Source organism: Cucurbita pepo, unplaced genomic scaffold, assembly GCF_002806865.2.
Source record: "Cucurbita pepo subsp. pepo cultivar mu-cu-16 unplaced genomic scaffold, ASM280686v2 Cp4.1_scaffold000354, whole genome shotgun sequence".
Classification (NCBI taxonomy): domain Eukaryota; kingdom Viridiplantae; phylum Streptophyta; class Magnoliopsida; order Cucurbitales; family Cucurbitaceae; genus Cucurbita; species Cucurbita pepo.
Genome location: NW_019646591.1, coordinates 488 through 13327, shown reverse-complemented (window position 1 = coordinate 13327; position 12840 = coordinate 488). Strand labels below are relative to the sequence as shown.

The 12840-nt window shown below is 38.6% G+C and overlaps 2 protein-coding genes across 3 annotated transcripts; one reads left to right on the top strand and one right to left on the bottom strand.

Annotated features, from left to right (window-relative positions):
• Positions 1–5222: 5222 nt before the first annotated feature.
• On the top strand, positions 5223–7478 carry LOC111785065 (adagio protein 1; the record flags this gene model as incomplete). The annotated part of the gene is given in 1 exon segment (XM_023665542.1): positions 5223–7478. A coding segment is annotated over 1 exon segment (1605 nt), but the record flags the coding sequence as incomplete, so codon positions are not given.
• A 732-nt stretch (positions 7479–8210) lies between these two features.
• LOC111785064 (VIN3-like protein 2) lies at positions 8211–11833 on the bottom strand. Of its 2 annotated transcripts, none has more exons than XM_023665540.1 (5): positions 11650–11833; positions 11420–11497; positions 10132–10792; positions 9733–10052; positions 8211–9660 (listed from the first exon to the last, which is right to left on the bottom strand). In XM_023665540.1, exons 2-5 carry the CDS (start codon positions 11442–11444, stop codon positions 8471–8473), a joined length of 2196 nt encoding a protein of 731 aa, XP_023521308.1. In that variant the 5' UTR covers positions 11445–11497; positions 11650–11833; the 3' UTR covers positions 8211–8470. The 2 variants fall into 2 exon arrangements, with proteins under 2 accessions (XP_023521308.1, XP_023521309.1); XM_023665541.1 differs by having other exon boundaries at positions 11663–11833.
• Between the last annotated feature and the right edge of the window lie 1007 nt (positions 11834–12840).

The window sequence follows — 12840 nt, the reverse complement described above, 5'->3', positions numbered from 1 at the left end:
AAAAAAAAAAAAAAAGAAGAAGAAGAAGAAGAAGAACAGGAGATGGTTGTAATTATTTGCTTCGGCTTATTCTTTTGGATTGAAACCCTTTCTTGTATAGCTAGTTTGGTTTGAATCCAATGGGCCGTCTTTCTGTATGCCATTTTCTACTCTTTTGTGTAAGAAAAGAAGAGAAAAGGGGCAAGCCAACAAAAATTGATCTCGAGAAAGCATAAAATATGACAGGTTGTGATTTTTTTGTTAATGGTTAATAAGTAAAAAGTAGATTGATCTTTGGAAGCTGTTGGTGGAGAAAGTTATACATAAATTGGGTAAATGGACGAAGTAATGTCATTTTGAAGGTAGTTCAGCTATTTATCAACTTGTACTAGCTATATTACCAACCCTTTTCATGCCAATGTTTCCTATACCAAACAGAGTGGTAGTAAATGTGGAAAGAAATATAAGAAACTTCCTTTGGCATGGTAAGGTGGCAAATTTCGAATTGGACATTTGAAAAGGTGTGAAATTTTATGGCAAATGAAGTAGTGATATTTCAGAGAAACTGACAAAGTTTGGCATAATGTGATCACTAGTATATATAGGCCAATGGAGGAGTGGTTAACTAGGGAGAAAAAAAGGATGAAGCACATAAGTTTTTGGTGGATATTTCCATGATAAAAAGAAAAACATAGTCTTAGAACACTCTTGAATCAAATTTGGAAATGGGAAGTGAATCAAATTTGACAATCAGGATATTTAGATTATTTTCAACCATTTGCTCTAAAATTTCCAAATCTTTATACAACTGTCTGGGGAATGTGCATTTGATTGTTGGGATGATTTTGACGAGTTGGGATATTCTGACTTGGAGAAAGATGGAGGAAATTCAATTTAAGGAGTTTTTTTGATCTTGTAAAGCTACTTTAGATTAACCATTGTGGTTGGAAGAGATGTGAGGACTTGAAATATTCATATTTCCGGTGTCTTTTCCAGTAAATCTTGTTTTATCATTTGAGATAGTCGAAAAGTTGTTTTGCTGAAGATTTCTTCGAGAAAACTTGAAACAGAAAGTGCCCCAAAAAGAAGTCTTTGTTTGATCAGCTTGTCTTCGGGATCAAAATACTTATCAGCTTTAAAGGAAACACCCCATGTTGGCTTCGGACCCATCAAGATTTTGTCTTCACTTTGGAGCTTGTGAAGGCTTGAAGGTTTGAGCCCAAAAAGAAGTATTTGTTTGATCTTCTTGTCTCATAGTTAGAGTTTATGGAGGATTAGTGCTCTTGTTTAATAATATTTGAATCATCATGGAATTTTCAAAATCTGTTTTTAGTGACCTTTTCAAGAGGAAAACAGAGAAACTTTGTACGAAGACCTTGAAATTTGTTTGGAGGTGTATTTGGAAGGAAAGAAACCACCATAATTTTCAATGGGCAAACGGGAGGTTGCGAGAAGTACTTGAGTTAGCTTATGTATATTTGTGCGTTTCCTTAGAAGTGATTAGAAATTATAGTGTGCCTTTACAATCAATTCTAACTGGGGTGGTTTTTTTAAGTTACTTGGATCGTTTATCTGGGTGGTTTTAGCGGTGGTGTCTTTTGGGTCTGTTATTAGGTTGTAACACTGAAGAACTTGTTTTCTTGTTTCAAGAAAATGGAAAATAAGATCACTTCTGTAAATGTGGATGAATGCTGCTGGTTTTTTAGAAAAAGATGGGCTCTTCCTAAACCAAATCCCTTACAAGGGAAATTGGGTCGGTTGGGTTACAAAAATTTGAGAGTTTCTCTACAAACATATATGGGGAGGTTCTTATCCAAAATAGGGATAAAATTCTTTATTTGGGAACCTAGTTTGTCGAGTATCAACATCCACGATGTTCTTCTAAGGAAATCCCCTTGGCTGTACATCTCTCCCTCACGCTGCCCTCTGTATATGGTGGATCTAGAAATAACTTTGCCAATGAATTTTGGAGCTTTAACTTATCATCTATGGACTGGGATTTGGTTCACCCAGGTGACATCTTCTCTTTCTAGTGTTTAGATGGGACATCCTTTTAAAGATGAGAAGAAGACTCTTTGGTTGAATTTCATGAGGGCTTTCTTTTGGAGTTGTTGGCTTGAGCGGAATGGTCGTATCTTCAATGTGAAGCAGCATAACACACCAACTTTTGTAGATTCTATCATTTTCTTAGTTTTATCTTGGAGGAAGATAAAACATCCTTTTTGCNTTATCATCTATGGACTGGGATTTGGTTCGCCCAGGTGACATTTTCTCTTTCTAGTGTTTTGATGGGACATCCTTTCAAAGATGAGAAGAAGACACTTTGGTTGAATTTCATGAGGGCATTCTTCTGGAATTGTTGGCTTGAGCGGAATGGTCGTATCTTCAATGTAAAGAAGCATAACACACCAACTTTTGTAGATTCTATCATTTTCTTAGCTTTATCTTGGAGGAAGATAAAACATCCTTTTTGTAATTACAACTTAACTACTCTCGCTCCACAATGCACAAGCTTCTTGTAAATACCTCTTCATAGGGAATGTTTTTGTTTCCTGTAAGGAAAAAGAGAGAGAGAGAGAGAGAGAGAGAGAGAGAGGGATCACTTCTTCAATCTTCCCCATCTAGGAAATTTTATCATTCTCATTTTAAAAAATACGTGGATGGACCACCCTTTTCATTTATGTGGAGAATGGGTGGAACTCTATGTTTAAGTGGTTGGCTGCCCATTCTTTCCTCCTGACTATTCACGAATGAAAATCGTTTTATGTATGCTCGACTTCGGTTGCTGGTGCTATAAAATGAGTACATCATGACAAGAACAGTCACCCAGGAAAATCAACCTTCTTTTTTTAATTGGTGGATGGTGAAAAGAAAGAACTTTGGATGCGACCGCAAAAGAGGCCTTGATTGGAACCCTTTGTCTCTTTGGATAATCAAGCTAAAAATAGGATTTTTGTTGTTACTCTTCATTCACTTTATTAAAAAAAGGAAGGGTAATTTCACAATTCTTTGGGGAGGGTGCACCCATTCTAAGGCAACAAATAATTTGTTCATTGACTGTCGCTTTATCTTGTAAGCTTTTCTTCTCTAGTATCAAATCTCTAAAGGGGCTCCTCTAACTCTTGGAGAATCCTTAGGCATACGCCTGTAGGACAACATTTTAACAATGCATCCCAATAATGGGAGAGGGTTTCTTATGGATACAGATAAAAAAGATGGATTGTCTTAGATTTGTTGGTAGAGTACACCTTTTCTGGAAACATAGACTTCGTATGACAAACATCATAAAGAAAAAGACCCCCTCCTGTTTCTTAGAAAAGTGATGGTTCAAATCTTTACTTTTGATTCTCCCTCTTCAAGGTCAAATTTTCACCATTGTTTGAGATGTCCTTTGAGCTAAGAAAGTTTGGAAAGATGAGCAGTCTTCTTATAAAGTTTCCTCTTTTAATATAGTGGCCTTAATTAAATAAAGGGAATTCTTGGCTGATGCAGCCTTCTCTCCCCCTTATGTTCTCTGATTTCCACGTGGCCTTTGTCGAAGGACCCTCCTGTTGTTTATAGTGGAAGGTCCCTAAACAGGTTCAAGTCTATCTTAAAGAATATTGTGGGAGGCATGTCTTTATCTTTTGTTCTAATAATAAGACTTCCACTTTAGGGAATGATCTTTCGGATGATGAGGAATTTTCCAATGGAAGTGTTAGTAGTTACATGTCTTTTGATGAAGAAACCCTTATTGAAGATTTTAGTACTGGTCTTCTAGAAGACTTCATTAAAGGTTGTTTGATCTCTCTTTTCAACGAGGAATATATCTGGATCTGGCTTCGTTTTCAAGAATATATCTGGATCTGAGCAAAATGGTCACTCCAAGGCCTTTTATCCCTATCATTTTGAAAAACTCAATTTTCCAGATTACTTTCATCAAGCTGCCATCACTCTTGTTCCTATCAATTGCAAGGGCAACTATGACAATTACAATTCCAAAACGGCTGGAAGGTTCCAATGTTTCTGCCATTCTCTGGTACTTTTGTTTATTCATTTATTTAAATGTTCTTGGTTGTGTGGAAGGAGTTTCTTTGTTCTTCTTTTGGTTGTTTTGGTTAGCTCGTGGGCTTTCTATGGTGTGCTTTTAGATTCTTTTTAGGTGATTTTATTTGTTTGGTTTTTTGTTGTTTGTTTTCCTCTTTTTGGAAGGTTGTTTCCTTGAATATTATCTTCGTAGTGTAAAGTCGTTTATCATTTAAAGGGAAATCCAGCTCGAAAAGCAACGCTTACATTTCTCATTTCCTCCAACTCAAGAGTCCAACTGGCCATCAATATAAATCAATAATCAATTTTCAGGAGTTTAACCTTCCAATATTTGGAGTTGAAAAATTCATGGTATTAACACATGAATTTATTATTTATTTGGGTTCAAGGAGTCTAAATTTGTAGCTTAGTTCTTTGATTAGTGGGTCATGCATGCCCACTTTATCTATGCTTCAATCTTGAGAGCACCCCATTTATCCCAAACTCAAGGACCTCTTACGCTCACCAGCTGCAACTTCCTTCTTGGTGAGGGCAACTACTCCTAAGAGGTTTTATGGGGGGGAAAATGGAAGAAGTTATAATATGTTTAGTAAACTATTCAAACTTCACATATATACGAACTGCAACATTTCCATACACCTGAGTATAACCAATGTTGTTTTCTAGCTGTATGTTTTTAGGGGCGATCAGTCATGAGCAACACAAGTTCAACCTTTGGTTTGAGTGACCGATACCTTCCGTTGCTAGAAGGATACATTAGTTATATTTCTACTTAGTTTTTGATACTGTACTAAATGGACATCTTACAGTAGAAACTAATAACTGAGGATGAGTTTTTTTAACAGTATTGTCACTAACTGAATTATGGCCTGCTTTGTATAAGTAACATTATTTTTCAGTATACTTGACGATTTGATCTGATGTATCTACATATAACTTATGTAGAGTTTTTTCTCTATGAACTTTCAAAGATCTCGATTCTGTATGTAAGATTTCAGAACACTTGGACGCCTAATGCCCGACCTAATATGATTAGAATTATATGATTTCACTAATGTTATGATGCTTCGGTTTTCTAATGCATGTGTATGCTCTCTCTATCTGCCAGCGCAGGATTACCCTAGCCTATCGTTACACTCCATGTTGATCTTTCTATTCATATATACTTAATACGTGATACTTGCTTACTAACACAGTTGGGATGTTCTTGCAGTCGGTTCTTGCAATGTAGAGGTCCATTTGCAAAAAGAAGGCACCCACTGGTTGACTCTTCAGTGGTTTCAGAAATTAGAAGATGTCTAGAGGATGGCACTGAATTTCAAGGCGAATTGTTGAACTTTAGGAAAGATGGTACCCCATTGATGAATAAATTGAGGTTAACACCTATCTATGGAGATGATGAAACAGTAACCCATGTTATTGGTATCCAGTTCTTCACTGAAGCCGATATTGATTTGGGACCTGTGACCAGTTCTACAACGAAGGAGTTAGCAAAATCGTCTGACAAGTTCCGTTCTGGCCTTTCATCTTTTCGCTTTACATCTGTTGGGGAACGAAATATTTGTCGTGGTGTATGTGGTATTCTCCAATTGAGTGACGAGGTGATATCGTTAAAAATACTCTCACGGTTGACGCCCAGAGATATAGCGTCAGTAGGATCTGTTTGTAGGCGGTTTTATGAGCTGACGAAGAACGAGGATCTCTGGAGAATGGTCTGCCAAAATGCCTGGGGTAGTGAAACAACACGTGTACTAGAGACTGTACCTGGTGCAAAAACTCTTGGCTGGGGCCGGTTAGCCAGAGAATTGACAACTCTCGAAGATGCTGCCTGGAGGAAGCTAACCGTAGGGGGATCTGTCGAACCCTCACGTTGCAACTTCAGTGCTTGTGCAGTTGGTAATAGAGTTGTATTATTTGGTGGGGAGGGTGTTAATATGCAACCGATGAATGATACCTTTGTACTGGATTTAAATTCTAGTAAACCAGAGTGGCAGCATGTTCAAGTTAGTTCTCCACCTCCTGGTAGATGGGGTCATACTCTTTCTTGTGTAAATGGTTCTCATTTAGTCGTCTTTGGCGGTTGTGGTAGACAGGGCTTGCTTAATGACGTTTTCGTGTTGGATTTGGATGCGAATCCTCCAACCTGGCGTGAAATATCTGGATTGGCTCCTCCGCTTCCAAGATCATGGCATAGCTCCTGCACTCTTGACGGCACCAAGTTGATAGTCTCTGGTGGTTGTGCAGATTCTGGAGTACTTCTGAGTGATACTTTTCTGCTCGATCTCTCAATGGAGAAACCCATTTGGAGGGAGATACCTGTAACTTGGACTCCTCCCTCTCGGTTGGGGCACACATTATCTGTATATGGTGGCCGGAAGATTTTGATGTTTGGAGGTTTAGCAAAAAGTGGACCGTTACGGTTTCGATCAAGTGATGTCTTTACAATGGATTTAAGTGAGGAGGAGCCATGTTGGAGATGTGTAGCTGGAAGCGGAGTGCCGGGTGCTGGAAACCCAGGAGGGGTAGCACCTCCGCCTAGACTGGACCATGTCGCTGTGAGTCTCCCTGGTGGCAGAATACTGATATTTGGTGGCTCAGTGGCGGGTCTTCACTCTGCGTCACAGCTTTACCTCCTTGATCCAACAGAAGAGAAACCAACATGGAGGATATTGAAAGTACCTGGACGGCCTCCAAGGTTCGCATGGGGACACAGCACGTGTGTCGTAGGGGGAACGAGGGCAATAGTCCTGGGAGGTCAAACTGGAGAGGAGTGGATGCTAAGTGAGCTTCATGAACTATCATTGGCCAGTTCTCTCATCTGATTTGAAGAGGGAAGAAACAAAGAACAGTTGAGAGAGAGAGAGAGAAAGAGAGCCATGGATTGCAAGATTATGGTGAGAGATTGATTGATGTGTTGGGAGAAATGTTGTTGCTCTGGTCTGGTCTGGTCTGGTCAGGACTCTCTGTATTAGATATGTTTGTTCCAAAAGAGCATCATATTATTCTTGTATGGAACTGTTCTGACTCAGAATAAAACTTTAAAATTCAGTTTGAAACGAGTGATGCCAATACCGATTCTTGCGTTGGGTGTGAGTTTTAGCAAGAATGTTTTCTTCCATATTAGGGGTTAGATTATGTTGATAGAGGGATAGGTATCTATATATAAGTGCATATTCTTAGTATCATAAGAATATTTTGGTCTCTAATGATTCAGATTCTATAGTAGTAGGATTTGGATTTGGAATTGGAAGAAGCAAAGAGGGAGTGAGTCCATGTCTGTCTGTAATAACTTTCTGCCCAGGATTGGAACAACCAAGATCTGAAATACACAGGCAACCACTGCTGGTTCAGTTCCTTCAGCCACTGAAGGAAGAAGGAAAAAGGCATCCATGCAAACCCCCCCACCCCTTCTCTTTTCTGTACAAGTAACACTCTGCTGCTTATCTTATTTATTATATATATTTTGCTGTCTTTGGTTGCCTGTGTTCTACCCTTCATTTTTCCTCTCTTCTCTGCTTCCATTCTTTAACCTTTTATTTTCAACCAGGTAAGCTTCCCTATAACTTCATCTATATATATTTCAAATTAATCTCTATTGTTTCCACTTTTTAATTTAATCGAATGAGTCCCATTTCTATTTCATTCTTTTTAGAATTCTAGCTCTTCTAGAGTGATATATCACTGATGGCCCGGGTCCCTTGGAAGGGGGTCTTTTTCGCTCTCTACAGGAAAGGCCCAAAGTCGATCCTAGGAAACAGTGAAGCTTCATAGGATCTTTCTGTCTAGGTGCAGGTAGTAAGCATCTTCACAGACATGTCTATTTCACTGAGTCTTTCTTAGATAGTACCCAAATCGTTATGCCATTCGGGTGGGTCAAAACTTACCCGACAATGAATTTTGTTACCTGAGGACCATTATAGTTATGGCGGCCGTTTACCGGGGCTTCGGTTGTCAATTGCTCTGTCATTGGGCAGGCGTTAGCCACCATACATGGTCTTACTATGAGTGTTACAGATGGTCTAATGAGAGGAATGGAAGTGGTTAATATGAGAGCTCTTCTAAGATAATTTAGTTGCTCTATCCATTTTTTTTTATCCATTTTTTTTTAGCTCAATAATAGTATACGTACCAATCAAAACACGCACATCTTGTTTGATAAAATGTGACCCATGGTTTCTAACAAAGAATCATACATAAATCCATGATTTCTATGTAAATGGCCACTAATGATTCGGCCAATCCAACCCATGGTGATCAAATAAGTCAGTTTTGTACCAAAAAGAAACGCCAGACTTTGAAATCAAACAATGCTGATCCTGTCACATTATTAACCAAATCCAACAGACTATATAGTAAAATGAAAAATACCAATATTTACATGGTCATAGCTAATACCTTCTTCATGTCCAAAGAATTGCTACCATCATACTTTTCAACAGTTTCAGATTGAACTTCATACCAGAAATCAGTGCCACAGCTTCATGCAGAACCCAGGCGGTGTCGTCGTCGGTTTTTTGCTCGATATGCATTCCGAGAAAGTATCTACAAGTTGTTCTGCAAGAGATGCTGGATCTTCAATGAAGGTATCCACAAACACTTTCACAATCTTCACTTCTTGTTGGGATGCTCTCAAGCTGTACCAAGTAAGAAACTTCTGTCTGAAATTTTTTTCGATATGTCCTTCGCACTCTAACCATCTAATAACCTTCACATAGTGTTCAAAATCCCGATCCGAAAGACCATTTTCAGTACATTTATCGTCCTGTCTTTCCCCAGTTCGCATCTTCGACGTGCCACCATCTTGAGGTTCCCCACCTTTTCGAGTCCTGTTGTCAATGTCCTTGCAGTTGGATTCCAGTCTCTCACCCCTACCAAGACTGTCCTTTAGCACTTCAAGCTTGCAGGGTGTAATAGGCAAGCCATCTTCAGAACAGCCAACGAACGGCTGGCGCTCCATTCCAGACCGAACAAGAGCGCCTAATTGATTATTGGCGTTGAGTTTCGGCGCAGATGGTCCATGCCTGTTCTCGAGCTTTGATCCGACAGAGTTGGGAATCAAACATACAATACCAGCAGCATTTGCCTCATCCAGCACAGGTACTGTTCCTGCTGCTGTTCCTTCTTCACCATTGTCACTGAGGTTAAAAGCATCAGTGGATAAAATAGCAGAGGAATGCATTTCCATGCCCTTTGAATGGGCGGTCGAGTTCTTTCCTACGTTATCGGTTCGATCACTATAGGGAAGAATGTCGGTAGTTTCGTCTTCAACCGAAGAAGGATTCGAAAGGTCGCTACAGTTGGTTGCATGGCTTTGGCTTCTCTCAATTTCTAAACAACCTGGGTTCTCTTCTACCTCCCTAATTGTTGAGAATTGAACTTCAAACTCCCTCAACTCCCTTGTCCCTTCAAACAAAACAATTTTGAAATGATATTCAGTAGCAGGTGATAGTCCCATCACGACACACCTCGCCTTCGGTTGTTGTAGAATATATGTTGGTTCTGTTGGATAATCTGCATCATCCGCCTTACGGTGCCATAACGTGAATCCAACCCGGTTCTCAGAGGATGATCCATATTCACAACTCAAAACCAGAGTGAGGGATGTCGACCGAACATCTTCGAAACGAACCATGTTTGTCGGAACAAAACTTGCATCTGCAAAGCTAGCTAACTAAATCACAGGATTCCTAGACAAGCTATTAAAGGATCTGCTTAATATAATCTTACCTTGAATGTCAGGATTAGGCACAATATGTAAGGATTTGCTGGAGAGCATCGAGTCGAGTATCTCAATAGCAGAAGCACAGAGTTTTTGAACGTCGGGTCCCGATAAAAGCCTGTTTACGATACCTCGACCCATCTTTACTGGTGCACCAGCTATTGGTCCCACTTCAGCTTCAAGCTTCTTCACTGATTCATCAACAATCTGATAAAGCACTTTATACTTTTCAGTTCCATGGAGAAGCTTTTGGCTCAAAGAGACACGATAACACAGTATGTCGACCCTTCGTGTTTCTTTTGCATGAACTAGTTGCTTTCTGCAGCACCTGAAGAATGAACATAACAGGAAAGTTACATATAAGGTCTCACAATTGAAGGACCTTTGGAACCAAAATAGATTATTACCCAAGCAAATCGTTTAGTTTCCCACAAGACACACAGTAGAAGCTCCCATCAATTCCCCTGCTTTGTCCGGCTTTCAAAATGCCCGATCTTTCATCTTTTAAAGCACATTCGAGATGACACGACATGTTGCACGAGTCACCTTGAAACGGAGGCTCCGCACTGCAACTTATCCACAAGCTAGGATCCTTGTTATCGTCATACTGACGACAGATGCAGCAAGAACACCTTCTACAAAACGTATCTTCTGGATTTAGAGTTGCTCGACAAGCCAAGTTCTTGCAGCTCACCGTATGACCCGAATCATTATGAGAACTAGTGCTCGGAAAGTCACTTGTAGGAACTAGATGATCGGATTTCCTCTGCCTTTTGGTAGTTTTATGGCCACTTGCAGGAGACTGTGGCTCAACGTTTTTCGAAACCTCAGGCACCGATGACTTGTTTTCGGATACGAGTCTCAAAAGATGCTCTATTATTTTCTGCTTCGTCAAGCCTGTATATTTCCTTTCTTTCCCCATCTCTGCACACAGGACTTGTAGAATGTCTTGACGACTCCATGACTGCAGTTTCTCACACGCACCGTGTGACCTCGAAATTTCATAAACAAGTTCTCTCTTCTCTTGCATACTCAACTTACTACATTTCGGCGAGTCGAAAATAGCACCTAGAACGTAGTATAACCGATATACATATCACTATCCAGCAAATAAAACGAGCATCATACGAAAACAAATTGACTAACACTTAATTACACCAAAGAAAACAGGCAAGAAACAAAGAACAGCCAGATTTAGAGGCAAAATGAACACAAACTTTTATGCATAGGATCAAAAAAATAGAACTTCAAATCTCTTGTTGCTTAACCATTCTAAGTCACTACAGATTCTGTATGATTCTAATTTGACTCAATTAGATCTCCCAAAACGCCTATGCTATTATCAGATATTGATGGTTTTCTTATATGAAATAGCATACACTTTCTCTAATTCGATGAACTTTAAAGATAGATAACAAGGAAGTTCTGGGTATAAAAAGTAAGAACAATGAACTAAAAAGCCACTAAAACCAAAACATGGGTCAAATCTAGCCTCACAGACACAAGAAATTGTCCTTGTGGTATAACTCTAATGCAAAAGACAACCATCCGACCCTTAGAAAGCCTAAAAAAGAAAGCCATCGGTACCACCAAACCCAGAGAGATAGCAAAACGAAAACCCAGAAGCCAGAAGAATTGAAATGAAAGATATGGAAGAGAAAACAAAATCTGGAGGAAAAAGGATGAAAAGGGTACCATCAAAGGAAGAATCAGTAGCCATGGCGGAAGTGTTGAAGCCTCCACATTACCACCAAAAGACGAACATCTTTAAACCTGCCAAAAAGGAAAAGGAAAAGAAAAGAAGAACATATATACAATTCGTGAACACAGAAGAGCAAAGAGGAAAAGGAAAGCGTAAAATTAAGAGCAGAAGAAGAAAAAATTAGGTATATTCAGATGGAAAGAAAGAGCGGAATCACAAGTACCAAGAAAGGACACCTTGTATTCCGCCACCACTAAAGATCCCATCATGACGGCGGAGGGCTCACAGACCTCTCTCTCTCTAACTCTTTTATGGGTCTTTTTTTTTTAATCTTTTTCAGAAACCAAAACCCAGAAGGGAGAGAGAGAGAGGCTTACAGTGAGCAAAGGGAAAAGAGAGCAAAAAGAGAACACCCAACAAAAAAAGGGACCAATTTGTTATTAAAAATACAATTTTTTTTTTCTTTTTTAAAAAAAAGTTGCAAAATTTAGGAGTTTGGGAAATTTGTAATGCAAAAATCCAAGAACCCATTTTCCAAACAGTTCCTAAATTTCTTCCCTTTGACAGATTTTGCATTTATACTCAATGGGTCAATGTAAGATGCAGGGATCAATATGAGGCGATATCGAGATACGAGATACGCTCTAGTTTTTGACTTTGTGAGAATTTTTAATTTTCGTTCTTGCTTCATTTTCTGTTTCGATCTCAAATAAGGTGAGAAAAATCATCTAAAATGAAAAATTTGCTATGAAATTTGTATGAAGAACAAGATGAGCATTCATTCATTTATGAACGTCCAAGTTCATACTATAATTTTAGACTTCATTGTGTTCAGTGACATATTGGACACAGAATGAAAAGTTCAAGAATTTATTTGTTATACTCAAGTAAGAGAAGTGTACATGAATGAATCGAGACCACATTCCAATGAGAGTGATCTTGAGAATATGATGACTAAATTTTTGCACGGAAACGTGTCGAGGTCAGGAAATAAAAGGAGCAAAAAGGAGTGTAGGTGGAATGCAAATTTGAAATAGGAGAAGGGCTTCAAATGTATCCTAATTTGTCGGCAGTTCTATTGGCATTCATTACCTTATCTTTTATGTCAATATGTGTTAGGCATATATCATTTTCTTCATTTTAAATGCACATGCCTCCATTTTTTTTTTTTTTATTATAAAAAATAATTCATTTATTTAATTTAATGAGGTTTAACAAAATGCTATATTTGTAACTATTTGTTTTTAAAAAATAAATTTTTATAATATCTTTGCAAATATGATTGATGGCTACCTAACAAATAAAGAGAGATAATATTATAAGACAAAAAGTGAGTCATCCAAATGCTCATTATTGCTTCTAAAACTATATATTATTTTTTAAATTATCTTTGATTAAATTTCCTATTGAGTAC